The sequence below is a fragment of the Helianthus annuus genome, unplaced genomic scaffold, assembly GCF_002127325.2.
Source record: "Helianthus annuus cultivar XRQ/B unplaced genomic scaffold, HanXRQr2.0-SUNRISE HanXRQChr00c117, whole genome shotgun sequence".
In the NCBI taxonomy this organism is placed as follows: domain Eukaryota; kingdom Viridiplantae; phylum Streptophyta; class Magnoliopsida; order Asterales; family Asteraceae; genus Helianthus; species Helianthus annuus.
Window position 1 is genome coordinate 80 of NW_023395633.1, and position 16,392 is coordinate 16,471.

The 16,392-nt window shown below is 41.3% G+C and overlaps 1 protein-coding gene across 7 annotated transcripts; it reads right to left on the reverse strand.

Moving 5' to 3' along the window:
* Nucleotides 1–1,033: 1,033 nt before the first annotated feature.
* Nucleotides 1,034–15,155, reverse strand: LOC110904769. Of its 7 annotated transcripts, XR_002572763.2 has the most exons (9): nucleotides 14,905–15,145; nucleotides 14,702–14,808; nucleotides 14,441–14,626; nucleotides 13,569–13,616; nucleotides 12,390–12,537; nucleotides 12,257–12,308; nucleotides 11,886–11,956; nucleotides 11,709–11,810; nucleotides 1,034–1,271 (listed from the first exon to the last, which is right to left on the reverse strand). XR_002572763.2 is itself a non-coding variant. In XM_022150623.2 (8 exons), exons 2-6 carry the CDS (start codon nucleotides 14,721–14,723, stop codon nucleotides 11,900–11,902), a joined length of 465 nt encoding a protein of 154 aa, XP_022006315.1. In that variant the 5' UTR covers nucleotides 14,724–14,808; nucleotides 14,905–15,149; the 3' UTR covers nucleotides 1,034–1,331; nucleotides 11,709–11,810; nucleotides 11,886–11,899. The 7 variants fall into 7 exon arrangements, 5 of the variants coding, with proteins under 5 accessions (XP_022006315.1, XP_022006314.1, XP_022006313.1 ...); XR_004887738.1 differs by having other exon boundaries at nucleotides 1,034–1,331; nucleotides 11,886–12,308; nucleotides 14,905–15,155; XM_022150623.2 differs by lacking the exon at nucleotides 13,569–13,616 and having other exon boundaries at nucleotides 1,034–1,331; nucleotides 14,905–15,149.
* Nucleotides 15,156–16,392: the final 1,237 nt, after the last annotated feature.

Sequence of the window (16,392 nt, forward strand, 5' to 3'; positions counted from 1 at the left end):
CGGGCCCACCGGTGACACGTGGAGATTGGGGGTGTGACAAAAGCACATGTAACAACATAAATATAATGCTTTTATTCTTTCTAATGGCCTAAATAATATATAACAGCGACAATGTAGATCATTGTACCACCACTAGAAAATTGCCAAGTTTGTGACAACCAAATTTGTAGCAAATTTGTCTGAAATTGGCCTTACCTACAAATTTCCTACAAAAAAATTCATAGGAAATAAACTTGTGGGTAACCGGATTAGCTACAAAAATACGACAAAATCTCCTACAAAATTCCTACAAAATCTCTGGTCGCAAAATTTGCTACAAAATACTGACAAATCGCTCTTTTTGCAAAATTCCGACAATTCTTCCACGTTTTTACCTTTTTCATATTATTTTATGATATTTTATTTTTAAAATTAATAACATTATTAAAAAAATATTCATATTTTTTTTATTTTCCCGACAAAATTCCTACAAATTATAAAACGTTCTTGCGACAAAATTCCTACAAATTATAAAACTTTTCTGCGACAAAATTCCTACAAATTATAAAACTTTCTTGCGACAAAATTTCCTACAAATCATAAAACTTTCCACAAGTTTCCTACAAATTTATAAATTTTCTCTAAACAATTTGCTACGAATTATCTACAAAACTAACGGTTTCCAACAAATTTCCTACAAAGTTATCAACACAGTTTGCGACAAATTTCCTACAACTAAAAATATATTTTTTAATGTAGCTACAAATTTCCTATAAACAGTTAAAAACGTTCTTGCGACAAAATTCCTACAAATTATAAAACTCTTCTGCGACAAAATTCCTACAAATTATAAAACTCTTCTGCGACAGATTTGTGACAAAGATCTGTGACAAAATAACAATTCTTAATTTTAAAAAACCATTTTTTGTATAAAAACGCAGCAAAATATAAAATATTCCAAAAAAATAGCAGCAATCAAAATTATAAAACATTCCAAAACATTTGCAACAAGCAAGATTCTAAAACATTCCAGAAGTTCCAAAACACACAAAAAAAATCCTAATTAAGAGCAAGTTTTTTGATTCAAAACTAATCCAACATTCCAATACTTAACAAAACGAGAGCTTTGTTTACTTCTTTCCGATGTTTTTCACCATTTCTTCCATATTTTTTCGCCATGCGTCTTGGTCGGCTCGCTCTTTTTCACGCTCTTGTTGAAATAGTTCGAAACGGGCTTCTATGTTTTGTCGAGCCTCACACTCTCTTTCTAGTTCCGCCTGAACTTTTTGAAGCTGAAAATTATAAAACCGTAATCATCACATATCAACCCGAACAGGTCGATCAACACAACCCTACAAAAATCTAACTAACAACGTAAAAATCCCTTATAACAAAATACAAACACACATACATATTAAAAAATGAAATATCATATTAAAATGTTGTTATTTATTTGTACTTAATTATTTTAATAAATTATTAAAAAGTATTATAAGTACGCAATTCCTTATGTTTCTTGCAATTTTACTTTTATTAAACATATTTATACATGAGTGGTCTTTAATTAATTTTTATAAAAACTCATCTTGACTCGTGCTTATTTTGTAAAAACTCCTAACACAAACCAAATAAACCTTGAAAATGAACCCTTCTAACCCAAATCAAAATTGACGTGAACCTGAACCCGAATCAAATTAACCCTGTTTAAAAATAACCTATCCTGACCCAATCCATTTTTGTGACACTTCGGGTTTTCCCGAGCAACCATTTCTGTATTCAACCTACTTGTATATATACAAGCGCGAGTTATATTAAATGAAAGTTTGTGAACATCGTGGCGTGCTAACTGAGATAACATGTATGTATTAATATGTGTATGTATATATATATATATATATATATATATATATATATATGTGTGTGTGTGTATGAGTGTGTATATATAATTGATAAGGGAGTCGCAACCATGAGTCAACTCGAAACCCTTGGTCTCGAGTGAACAGTACACATATTAAGGGCCGGTTGCCGGTTTGGATTGGGCCATATGGAAGCCCAAGTCGCAACCACACCCTAACCCACTCGTGACACTATATAAACCGACCCTCCCCTCCCTTAACCATTTTTACAACACTCCTCTCACACCCTCCTCTCACACTTAAACCCTAAAACCCTACAAACACCCACATTCACCATCATCCTCTCATTCCCTCTTGAACTCTACCGGAGACCACACCCCTCGGTTCAAGCCGACAACATCAAGCTCTCGAACACAAGCTCTCACTCTCACACGGGACACTTGGAACTTCCTTCAACCACTTTCCATACCTCCATATCCATCCGGTTAGTTTGTGGGTGTATGTCTATATAATTGATAAGTGCTAGAGCTTTTAAATGAGACAAATTATGTGAAAAATATGCTTAGATGTTACGGATGAGCTTGTATGAATTAAATGATGGATTTATGCCAAGAAATGATAGAGATAGAAATGATAGAGATCTTGTTTTCATGGTATTCTTGCTAGCTGCCTTGATAGTTAGATCATGTGTTGATAATTTTGATGACCTTAGTGATTGCATAACTACATATTATTCTTGATAATAGTTTCGGATAAAACAGTCAAGATAGGTTTATTTTGGCTGAAAGAATGAATATTATGATGAACAGCTTGAATGTTACATGAATATTTGAAATTCTGCTTGTTTGATCTGTTTTGCTGTATATTCAGACAACAAAACATGTTTAGTGGGAATAGTACACAAATTACATGAAAATGCAATATCATTGGATCGTACAATAGGACGGGTTCTAGAAGAATCAATGCACGAAATCGCGGTTGCGAGTCGGAACCTTTGGTTACGACTCGAGACCAGATTGTGATTCGTCGAAATTTCCTTGTTGCGACTCGCAAGCAGCACACTCGAGACCAGGCATGATGAACCGAAACCAGGGTTGCGAGTCAGCATTCCTTGGTTGCGACTCGAGACCAGGCATGATGAACCGTAACCAGGGTTGCGAGTCGGAATCCCCCGGTTGCGACTCGAAACCATGCATTACGAGTCGAAACCACCCTAGTCTCGACTGGGCTGCCTTAGTGTTATTGGGCCGAAAGACTTGTTGGGCTAACTGTTGACTGGACCGCATGCGTATCTGTTACTGTTTGTTGTGTAGATGTTAGGCAGGCCCAATAACCCAACTGTTTGTATGTTTGTATGCTAAATGTGTTTATACGTGTTACTGTACATGATTACTTGTACCCCGACCTGACCTATACTGGTAACCATGCTAGGACGTGGTGACCGGCATACTTGACCAAGTAAAATACATACCGAGCAACCCAAGGTGAGTTCACAACTTAAAAGCATGCGTCCCGGTGGTTTGGGACATGAGACGAAAACAACCCAATCCCCTTGTAAAGGGGATACCATTCACTTTCCTTCCCTAGTTACTGGGAACAAACTTACTTTTCCTTCCCTTGTATTGGGAAACCTTTTAGTTAATTACTGTTTATACGGAATGCAACCAAACGGCACTAAACGCAACTCTATCACTCAAGTCCCTACTACATAATACCGATTAGTCGCCGGGGCCAGGCGAACGGGTTATTAGTTGATAGCGCTATTTAGGTTTTACCAACCTCACACCGTGCCATGGTATGGGATCGGTCGTGAACTAATGTACTCAGGCATCCGTCAATGATGATAGAACATTGACATCGGGGCATCCTGCGGAAACGCAAACGGTTACCTAGTGTTCGGTATTGGAAAAACAGTTTAGTCGCTAACTTTTGGGGTAGCTCCCCATGGCATGTATAAACGGATAAATTAACTGGTGAAACAAGTTTTTGGTAATTAAAACTGGACAACTAGTGAACTCACTCAGCATTATTGTTGACCCCTTACTGCATGCTTTGCAGGTAACTAGTGACTGAGGAGCGGCTGCTTGGGAATGTGTAGTGTTTGTCAAAACCCGTGTGTTGGGTTTAATTATCATGAACTATGAACTTTGTTAAACTATTATACTTCTGCTTCCGCTATTTAAGTTTTAAACTCTGAACTTGATATTTGCTAATCTCATGGTTAGTGAGTATTACCTTGATTATCAACTTAATTATTCAGTATAATTGGTGGCTGGATCCTGGTCAGTCACGCCCTCGAAGCGGGTGTTATCCGCAGGTGGAATTTGGGGGTGTGACAGATTGAAATCAGAGCCATTGGTTATAGTGAACTTGGTTTTTAAAAGGGGGAAAATCTTTTTGAGAAAAACCAGACTATAACCCGTGACTCGTGACGACACTACACTCCAAGTGCAAGGCTCGACTTATTTGACCTCATAGCTCGGACCCATGTTTACTTGTTTGTTTGATGCTATCTGCTTTACTATACGTACTAGTTTGCCTGATTAGATAGATACGCCTCCCCTCTTCTATCTCATTCTCGCTATGTTACGACACCACACTCATACTATGTTTTCTGATTATGAAGACAATGAGTGGACGCGGACGAGGAAACGTCAACATGACTCAGGCTCAGTTCACTAACCTGCTCAACACGGTGGCTGCAGCTTTCGCAGCTCACCCTATAGGTAAGCTCGTTGTTTTAGGATGTTTAGATCCTACCGCCACATCGTCTTTTCGCCTCTAAACCTATTTCGCTTCACTCCTCACAACAGGTCAGCCTGCGCCTGTGCAACCACGTGTCTGTACCTTCAAGACCTTCATGGATTGCAAGCCTCTTCCATTCAGTGGCACTGAGGGTGCCATAGGTCTCCTGCACTGGATCGAGAAGGTCGAAGCTGTCTTCGCTGTCTGCGAGTGTTCCCCTGCTAATTGGGTGAAGTTTGCTACTGGTACTCTTGAGGGAAGCGCACTTTCATGGTGGAAGGCGCAAATTCAAATGCTTGGTTTGGAGACTGCAAACGCTACTGCATGGGAAGATTTCAAGGATATGATCAAGGAAGAGTACTGTCACAGGGATGACATCCACAAACTCGAGGACGAGTACTATGAACTCAAGATGGTTGGGTCAGAGATTGAGACCTACACCAAGCTGTCCAACGACTATGCTGCTCTTTGCCCAAACATGTCCCGACCCATGTACCGAAGGATCGAATTGTACATCAAAGGCTTAGTCCCAGAAATCAGGAGCCATGTAACCTCGGCCAACCTCACTTCCATACAGCCTGTGGTCCGTCTTGCCCACAAACTCACTAACTAGGCTGTGGAGGAGGGCAGGTTGCCCAAAAGGATCAGTGCTGCGGAAGGAACTTCCAGTGATGGCAAACGAAAGTGGGATGGAAATCAGGGCAAAGATGCTAACTCCACTCAGGCCCCAGCTCAGCAAAGGAAAACTGACAACAACAAGGGCACTCAGCAACAGGGTGGCTACCGGGGAAGCTACCCTAAGTGCAACAAGTGTAACAGGCACCACAATGGGGCATGCAACAGGGGTCAGTGTCAGCGATGCCACAAGATGGGGCACGAAGCCAAGGATTGTAGAAGTCAGTTCCCAGCAAGGCAGAATTAGCAACAACCCCAACAGCAACAGCAGCAGGGAAACAACCGAGCATGTTTTAAATGCGGGGCAACAGGGCACATGCGAAAGGATTGCCCTGAGCTGAATCAGAATCGCAACAACAATCAGGGAGCTGGGAACAATGAGCAAAACAACAATGCTGGGAATGGTGCAAGGGGAAGAGCTTTCGTGATTGGAGCTGGAGAAGCAAGGAACGACCCCAACGTCGTGGCGGGTAAGTTCCTACTTGATGATCGTTTTGTTTCTGTGTTATTTGATTCCGGTGCCGATGCCAGTTATGTATCCCTTCGCATTAGTAAGAAACTTAAGCACCCGCCTGCGTTATTAAGTTCTAAGCACGTCGTCGAGATAGCCAATGGTGGGAACATCGAGGCCACGCATGTGATCCACGACTGCACGTTAGAATTGTCTGGCCACATGTATAGTATCGATCTTTTCCCTGTCAAGCTTGGAAGCTTCGACGTTGTCATCGGTATGGATTGGTTATCCAAGCATCGCGCTGAGATCCTCTGTCAAGAGAAAGCGGTTCGTATTCCTCGCTGTTCTGGCCAACCCCTCATCGTGCGAGGCAACAAGGGTGGAGAAGTCACAGGCGTTATCTCGCTTTTAAAAGCCCAGAAGTGTTTACAGAAAGGGCACACCGCTATCCTAGCACTTGTTACCGACACTCACGAAAGGAAAAAGAGGATTGAAGATTTTCCTATAGTACGTGACTATCCCGAGGTATTTCCTGAGGATCTACCTGGACTCCCTCCCCACCGTCAGGTCGAATTCCAAATCGAGCTAGCTCCCGGAGCAGCACCCATAGCTCGTGCACCGTACCGTCTAGCCCCTGCAGAACTGAAGGAACTCTCTACGCAACTACAGGAACTATTGGATAAAGGATTTATCCGTCCTAGTTCATCACCCTGGGGAGCCCCAGTACTCTTTGTCAAGAAGAAGGATGGCACGTTCCGAATGTGCATCGACTATCGTGAGTTGAACAAGGTCACCATCAAGAATCGTTACCCTCTCCCGCGTATCGACGACCTATTCGATCAGTTGCAAGGATCGAGCTACTATTCTAAGATTGACCTGCGATCAGGCTATCATCAGCTGAGAGTTCGTAATGAAGACATCTCTAAGACTGCATTCAGAACTCGTTATGGTCATTACGAGTTCCTCGTTATGCCTTTTGGAATGACTAACGCACCTGCGGTTTTCATGGACCTCATGAACCGAGTGTGCAAGCCTTACCTCGACAAATTCGTGATTGTGTTTATCGACGACATCCTGATCTACTCGAAAAGTCAAGAAGAGCATGAACGACACCTACGCCTTATCCTCGAACTCTTACGCAAGGAGCAATTGTACGCCAAGTTCTCGAAGTGCGACTTTTGGCTTCGAGAGGTCCATTTCCTTGGGCATGTGGTCAACAAGGACGGAATTCATGTTGACCCAGCTAAGATCGAATCAATAAAGAACTGGCCTACGCCTAAGACTCCCACTGAAGTTCGCCAATTCTTGGGTTTGGCAGGCTACTACCGCAGATTCATTCAGGGATTCTCAAAGATTGCACAACCCCTCACTATACTCACTCAGAAAGGCATTGTTTACAAGTGGAATGAAGCTCAGGAGTCGGCCTTTCAAAGGCTAAAGGATAACCTCTGTAGCGCTCCTATTCTCTCGTTGCCGGAAGGCACTGACGACTTTGTGGTTTACTGCGATGCGTCTATCCATGGGCTCGGTTGCGTGTTAATGCAACGCGAGAAAGTTATTGCCTACGCCTCTCGACAACTTAAGACGCATGAAAGGAACTACACTACGCATGATTTGGAATTGGGAGCAGTGATTTTTGCCCTTAAGATATGGAGACATTACCTGTACGGTACCAAGTGCACTATCTACACCGATCACAGGAGTCTCGAGCATATCTTTAGGCAAAAGGAGTTGAACATGCGACAACGCCGCTGGGTCGAACTCTTGAATGACTACGAATGCGCCATCAAGTACCATCCGGGCAAGGCCAATGTCGTGGCGGACGCCCTCAGCCGAAAGGACACTATACCAAAGCGTGTGCGAGCATTGCAACTTACCATCCAGTCTAACCTCCCTACCCAGATCCGACATGCTCATGTCGAAGCATTGAAGCCGGAAAACATCAGGGCTGAGTCTCTGCGAGGATCGAGACAGCGATTAGAACAGAAGGAAGATGGCGCTTACTATGTAACAGGGCGCATTTGGGTCCCTCTCTATGGAGACTTACGTGAACTCGTGATGGACGAAGCCCACAAGTCCCGCTATTCAGTACATCCTGGTTCGGACAAAATGTACCACGATTTGAAGACTACATATTGGTGGCCTGGCATGAAGTCCCACATAGCAACATACGTCAGCAAATGTTTGACTTGCGCAAGAGTCAAGACAGAGTACCAGAAGCCAGCAGGCCTACTCCAACAACCAGAAATCCCGAAATGGAAATGGGAGCAAATTTCCATGGATTTTGTTACAGGGCTACCTAGGTCTCAACGCGGAAATGATACTATTTGGGTAATAGTAGATCGATTGACCAAGTCCGCGCACTTTCTGGCTATTAAGGAAACAGACAAGTTTTCTACCTTGGCGGAGATTTACTTAAAGGAAGTAGTTTCGAGGCACGGGGTGCCAACCTCAATTATTTCCGACCGAGACGCTCGTTTTACTTCGGAATTATGGCAAGCTATGCACAAATCCTTTGGCTCACGTTTGGACATGAGCACCGCTTATCACCCGCAAACGGATGGACAGTCCGAACGCACCATCCAGACTCTAGAAGACATGCTTAGAGCGTGTGTGATCGATTTTGGCAAGAATTGGGAGAAGCATCTACCGCTGGTAGAGTTCTCTTATAACAACAGCTACCACACTAGTATTCAGGCAGCACCTTTTGAGGCATTGTACGGTCGTAAATGCCGGTCACCTCTCTGCTGGGCGGAAGTCGGTGATAGTCAAATCACGGGCCCAGAGATGGTGGTAGATACAACGGAAAAGATTGCCCAGATCAGACAACGCATGGCGGCAGCTCGTGACCGTCAGAAGAGTTACGCTGATAAGCGTAGGAAACCATTGGAATTCCAGGTCGGTGACCGGGTTCTACTTAAAGTCTCACCCTGGAAGGGTGTGGTTCGCTTTGGTAAACGGGGCAAGCTTAATCCGCGATATATCGGACCATTCGAAATTACCGAGAAAATCGGTAAGGTTGCTTATAGATTGAACCTGCCTGAGGAACTGAGTACGGTACACAACGTTTTTCACGTATCTAATCTGAAGAAGTGTCTATCAGATGAAACGCTCGTAATTCCTTTCAAGGAACTGACTATTCACGAACAGCTACACTTCACTGAGGAACCGATTGAGATCACGGATCGAGAGATCAAAATCCTCAAACGTAGCCAAATACCTCTTGTACGAGTCCGTTGGAACTCGCAACGCGGCCCAGAGTTTACCTGGGAGCGAGAAGACCAGATGAAGCACAAGTATCCCCGGCTGTTCCCTAACGAAAATCCCAGCACTGAAGCTGCGGCCGAATTTCGGGACGAAATTCCAAACTAACGGGGGGATGATGTGACACCCCGTTGAAACGTTTTCACTTACACTAGCTTACCGGTGACTGCCTTAACTTTCGGGACGAAAGTTCTTAAAACTTGGGGATAATGTGACACTTCGGGTTTTCCCGAGCAACCATTTCTGTATTCAACCTACTTGTATATATACAAGCGCGAGTTATATTAAATGAAAGTTTGTGAACATCGTGGCGTGCTAATTGAGATAACATGTATGTATTAATATGTGTATGTATATCTATATATATATATGTGTGTATGAGTGTGTATATATAATTGATAAGGGAGTCGCAACCATGAGTCAACTCGAAACCCTTGGTCTCGAGTGAACAGTACACATATTAAGGGCCGGTTGCCGGTTTGGATTGGGCCATATGGAAGCCCAAGTCGCAACCACACCCTAACCCACTCGTGACACTATATAAACCGACCCTCCCCTCCCTTAACCATTTTTACAACACTCCTCTCACACCCTCCTCTCACACTTAAACCCTAAAACCCTACAAACACCCACATTCACCATCATCCTCTCATTCCCTCTTGAACTCTACCGGAGACCACACCCCTCGGATCAAGCCGACAACATCAAGCTCTCGAACACAAGCTCTCACTCTCACACGGGACACTTGGAACTTCCTTCAACCACTTTCCATACCTCCATATCCATCCGGTTAGTTTGTGGGTGTATGTCTATATAATTGATAAGTGCTAGAGCTTTTAAATGAGACAAATTATGTGAAAAATATGCTTAGATGTTACGGATGAGCTTGTATGAATTAAATGATGGATTTATGCCAAGAAATGATAGAGATAGAAATGATAGAGATCTTGTTTTCATGGTATTCTTGCTAGTTGCCTTGATAGTTAGATCATGTGTTGATAATTTTGATGACCTTAGTGATTGCATAACTACATATTATTCTTGATAATAGTTTCGGATAAAACAGTCAAGATAGGTTTATTTTGGCTGAAAGAATGAATATTATGATGAACAGCTTGAATGTTACATGAATATTTGAAATTCTGCTTGTTTGATCTGTTTTGGTGTATATTCAGACAACAAAACATGTTTAGTGGGAATAGTACACAAATTACATGAAAATGCAATATCATTGGATCGTACAATAGGACGGGTTCTAGAAGAATCAATGCACGAAATCGCGGTTGCGAGTCGGAACCTTTGGTTACGACTCGAGACCAGATTGTGATTCGTCGAAATTTCCTTGTTGCGACTCGCAAGCAGCACACTCGAGACCAGGCATGATGAACCGAAACCAGGGTTGCGAGTCAGCATTCCTTGGTTGCGACTCGAGACCAGGCATGATGAACCGTAACCAGGGTTGCGAGTCGGAATCCCCCGGTTGCGACTCGAAACCATGCATTACGAGTCGAAACCACCCTAGTCTCGACTGGGCTGCCTTAGTGTTATTGGGCCGAAAGACTTGTTGGGCTAACTGTTGACTGGACCGCATGCGTATCTGTTACTGTTTGTTGTGTAGATGTTAGGCAGGCCCAATAACCCAACTGTTTGTATGTTTGTATGCTAAATGTGTTTATACGTGTTACTGTACATGATTACTTGTACCCCGACCTGACCTATACTGGTAACCATGCTAGGACGTGGTGACCGGCATACTTGACCAAGTAAAATACATACCGAGCAACCCAAGGTGAGTTCACAACTTAAAAGCATGCGTCCCGGTGGTTTGGGACATGAGACGAAAACAACCCAATCCCCTTGTAAAGGGGATACCATTCACTTTCCTTCCCTAGTTACTGGGAACAAACTTACTTTTCCTTCCCTTGTATTGGGAAACCTTTTAGTTAATTACTGTTTATACGGAATGCAACCAAACGGCACTAAACGCAACTCTATCACTCAAGTCCCTACTACATAATACCGATTAGTCGCCGGGGCCAGGCGAACGGGTTATTAGTTGATAGCGCTATTTAGGTTTTACCAACCTCACACCGTGCCATGGTATGGGATCGGTCGTGAACTAATGTACTCAGGCATCCGTCAATGATGATAGAACATTGACATCGGGGCATCCTGCGGAAACGCAAACGGTTACCTAGTGTTCGGTATTGGAAAAACAGTTTAGTCGCTAACTTTTGGGGTAGCTCCCCATGGCATGTATAAACGGATAAATTAACTGGTGAAACAAGTTTTTGGTAATTAAAACTGGACAACTAGTGAACTCACTCAGCATTATTGTTGACCCCTTACTGCATGCTTTGCAGGTAACTAGTGACTGAGGAGCGGCTGCTTGGGAATGTGTAGTGTTTGTCAAAACCCGTGTGTTGGGTTTAATTATCATGAACTATGAACTTTGTTAAACTATTATACTTCTGCTTCCGCTATTTAAGTTTTAAACTCTGAACTTGATATTTGCTAATCTCATGGTTAGTGAGTATTACCTTGATTATCAACTTAATTATTCAGTATAATTGGTGGCTGGATCCTGGTCAGTCACGCCCTCGAAGCGGGTGTTATCCGCAGGTGGAATTTGGGGGTGTGACAATTTTGACCCGCACAGCTGATCCCATTTTGAATCCATTTTGATAACAGGCCTATTTTAAGCAGGATATATATGAATTGTCCTCCATTCTTACCGGTTTTGACATCTCGCTAGCACAACGTATAATGGATCTTTCATAGACTCTTCAGGTGACAATTAGTGGAACAGCATAGCAATGTATCCACAGTTAACAAAGCTGTAAAAGGGAAACAAACTAGAATATAAGACCAACTCAAACATGTACAGATTCCATAATGTATATAGAAATTACCTGTCACAAAAAAATTATATAATTAAAAAAACAATTCTCTTGATCCAGCTTGATTCCTTGTAGAAAAACGCCTAAAGATTACCAGTATATAACCATTCAATATGAATTAGCTAGAAAACTAAAACAGAAACATGTGCATTCCAAACAAAATATAACGCTGCTCTAACGAGTTATAGTATAAAAACAACGCAAATAAAGTGACATCGGATTAGCATGTTATTTCGGTACTTGTGTAAAACAACGACACGATCCGACATGTAGCTTTAAAAGGTAGTTTTGTTAGTATAAATAGGGGCTATTATCTTTAGGGAATACTTAAATATCAAACAAACAATAACTTAGCCTTGAAAATTTTAAATAAACTTGCTTACCATTATAGGAAGTATAATCACAATATAATCATACTCTGCCACTTGCATCCACCTGCCATAAATTTGACAAACGATTGAAACATTCATCATCAGAAGAACAAATATATAGTTCTAGCTTGTTCACAAAGATTACCATTTGCTTGGCTGGAAACAAGAGACTTGGCCATCCGCAGCAAATGAGTAAACAAGCACATATGCCATTACCCATGCCGATACAATGAAGAAAGTCTTCAATGCTACTAACATAGACGCTGATGCCACTGCCATTATTGCTCCGGTGTCTGAAGAAACAAAGTGCATGTGATGTAATAAGGATAAAGACACGGAAAGTTCTAAATTCGGCATAAATCACCCTATCAATTTTAGCGATCAGATAAAACACATATTTTATACATAAATTTGTAAAAATAAACCAGTTAAATAGGTCAACTCGCTAACGAGTGAGGTCGACACGAACACGACCTGCTTAGACAAACGTGTCCGCAGGGTTCAAACTGAAACAGGCCCCCATTTAAACTAAGTTGCAAACTTGAAAATTCCATATGAAATTCGGAAGCTCGCTTAAAGCACGCTTTTTTAAACCAAGCTCATAGCATATGCCTTAATGAGAAATGATTAAGATGCCAATATATTTCAAGAACCACGGGTAAAAATCAATCTCGATTCATTTTGATGCAGTCAAAAGCTATATATAACTAGTTCTATACTCGTCCGGTGGACGGGCATTTTAACGTCACAATATGAAAAAATGCCTCTCTGAATTATTAACGTGTCAAATAAGGGCACACGGGGCGGTAGCATTATAACGAGTGATGGCAAAAGTATAACGAATGATATTTTATTTTTCCCACCCCGCCTCATTTAGATAACGCGTTATATATGAACAAAAATCCATTTTCGTTATTTTTTCAACGCGTGATGGTTTTGTTTTGTGAGTGGAATTATTGGTTGGGGGGAAATTGTTGGGTATGGTGGTGAGTGATGACCACCCCCACTAAAAAAGGGTTGTGAGTGATGGAAAAATGGTTGATGACATGGCGGAACTTGAATGGTGCTTGTGAGTGATAGAAACTATCACTAGTGAACCACCCCTCCCCCCCTAAGTTTATCCAAGTTACCAATGTGGTGGTGGTCCATTGGCAAAGGTAAAGTCTTACTCACTAGTATTTAATACGCATATACAATCATTACTCACTAGTATTTAATACGCATATATATATATATATATATTATATATATGGATCTACATAATTACATTACCTTTCCATTAAATATACGCATATATATGGATGGATCTACACAATTACATTACCTTTCCCTTAAATCAGTTAATCTTCTTGTGGTTTCTATAAAAATCCTCCTGTAGGTTCAACAAAAAATAAGGCAATGTAAGAGGATAATGATAAAATGCACATCCATCCAATAATCACGAGTGATGTTTAATTAGCCAAAAGAGGCTTATTATTTACATATCTGAGCCACAAATCATTGATGGAGACTGAATAATACAATATTATGCATATTACTATGTGTACTTAGCAAGTTATTACCACTTTCACCATCTGAGAATAGCATCCACAAGGGTTTTTCATGCTCCTAAATTAACCCTTTAAAGTCCCTTACCGGCATTAAAAAAAAGTATATATGAGTTTTGGTGATAATCCTTTTAGCTACCGCACTAAGAAGTAGGTCTCTTGTTCAACATTGCAAGAACTTCATAAGGAAATGCAGTGAGAAATGATTTAGATGATTTAAAACCCTGACCCCCCCCCCCCCCCAACCCCATATCACACATACACACAACCACTTGTTTAAACATATAGGCATGACATCTCAAATCTACTGGACTAGTAGTTGCAACTTTATTTTATAAAAGTGCTTAACAAACAAGCCATATATATACATATATATCAAAATAAAGTAATCATGTATTGACTTACTAGCAAACACAGGTAAAACACAACAACTGACAACAAAAGCATGTCAATCCAAACGTCACAACCGAGTAAGCAGATCATCAAACACTTGGTGGGCATGAAACCATACTTTCTAAACCATAGCAATTTCAACATTTTCGCCATCAGAAAACTTCAATTAAAAGGCAACCTAAGTGCAATTTCTTCATTTACTTACAAGAACTATAACCACACAATCAAGAAACGCAAATGGGTGTTGCAGAAATACCTGTAAACAGCTGAAAATGCGTCTTGAAGGGTTGATTGTGCATAGTAGAGAGGGTGTTAACGTTAAATATGGTGATGAAAGAAGGAAGGAAGACCGAGTTTACTTCTAAGTCAATAGCTGTCGGTGAAATTTTCATAGTCGTTGATGTTGTCAAAATTTCGAGTCGTTTTCCCACGAAACAAAACCCTGGATTGAAAAATTGGGGAAAGGGGAAAATTACTCCATTAAACGTCTAGTAGAGTTCTGGTACGCATAACTTACCATAGTTGGGGAAGAAACCCATCAAACGTCAACTGGAGTTCCGGTACAAATAAATCCGATCAAGCCTCCGATGACCATCAATGAGCCTTTCATCCCGGGCTTAATTCCTGCAAAATTCAAACCAGATCTTAAGTTAATGAGAAGATTAAACGAAGACTGGATGGTAATAATAATGATAGTAGAGAAAGAATGGAATTGGAGACCGAAAAGGTAGCTGACGGTGACCGAGTTGGAAAAGGGTTTAGCATCTCCTTGGTATGGTTTCCACATGGTAGTGAAACCTGAAGATGATTCGAGCTGTTGTGAAGATGGTAGTGGTAGGCGCTAGGGTTTTCAACTGAAGGATAAAGCTCTGTGTATTTGTGTTTTTTATTAACTGGGGATTGGAAATGAGAAGTAATTTGGATTTTGGGAGGGTAAAGGAAATTTAGGCGGAAAGATATAAAAATACTAGCGGGAATTTGGAATTTTAGTTTGGGAAATTAAGTTGGGGAGATTATATTTGGAGTTGAATCTCATTTTAGACTAGATGGTTTGCTCCATTTTGCGGATTTAGTCCAAAAGTTTTATTTTTTGTCTTAAGGTTTCACCGTTGCTATTTTAGTCTATTGGGTTAACTTCATTCATTTTTTCTGTTAATGACAATGGCCGAATTGCCCTTCTGGTTAACAAAGTTACATATAAAATGTCTGAATTGTCCTTCTCGTTAAGAGAAAAAATAGATGAAATTAACCCAGTGGACTAAAATGCCAACAGTGAAACCGTTTTTTGACCCACACGCGAAAAATGAAACATTTGAACTAAATTGACAAAATGGTCCAAACCACCGAGACAAAAATAGCATTTAACTCTTATATTTGTTAGGGGTGCAAACGAGCCAAGCTACTTGAGTTCGGATCCAAACAAAAACTCAAACGATTCAAGCTTTAACTAGTCTAAGTTTCGCTTATCGAACTCAAGCTGGCTCGCGAGCCTTAACGAGCACACCGTTTATATATTTTTTTAATTAATATATTAAGTATATATTTAAATAATAATAATAATAATTACTGTTTGTAAAATATGACTATATATTAAACGATTCGAGCCCGAGCCTAAGCCGAGACCTAGCTTCAAAAACTACCTGCAAGCCGAATTCAAGCTTTATAACCAAAGGTACACACATACATGCACAAACACATATACATATACGCATAGACATAGACACATATACATATACGCACAAACACATATGCATATACACGTAGACATAGTGATAAAACAGTGGTTAACCGGGGAGGTTAATTCACTGGTCACGTCAAGTAGAGTTAATCCCTTCTTTCTGAGGATCGGTTGCTGGATCGTCCGCTAACCCGTCTCTTGCACAAGGAAACACACTGTGACTCATAACAATGAGGATGACTCGTCAAGTAGATCACGGAAGTGTTGGACACTTCCTGAGGTGATGCCACGTCCTGCTGCGGCTGTCAGTCTGTGTACCAGCGTTGCAAAGATGTGGGGCGGACTGGTGACGACTGTCAGTGTCAGTTGTTGTTTTGGACACTTAAGTCAAAGTGTGAGTCCTACTTGCGTCGTCAATATGATGTGGTGTTGTGCCGCATCGCTATATATGCGGTAACCACGATTGTTACCGCATCCCTTGTCGTGACGAAGATATCCATAGGATGCGGTGCTGAGCCGCATCGCTATGT

Excerpts from the sequence above, each read along its gene's own strand:
- LOC110904769 (XM_022150623.2), bottom strand. The coding sequence starts at position 14,723 with ATGGGTTTCTTCCCCAACTATG. Across the intron at positions 12,538-14,440 it reads GCATTTTCAGCTGTTTACAG|ACACCGGAGCAATAATGGCA; the intron begins GTATTTCTGCAA and ends TTGTTTCTTCAG. Across the intron at positions 11,957-12,256 it reads TGATTATACTTCCTATAATG|GCGTTTTTCTACAAGGAATC; the intron begins GTAAGCAAGTTT and ends GGTAATCTTTAG.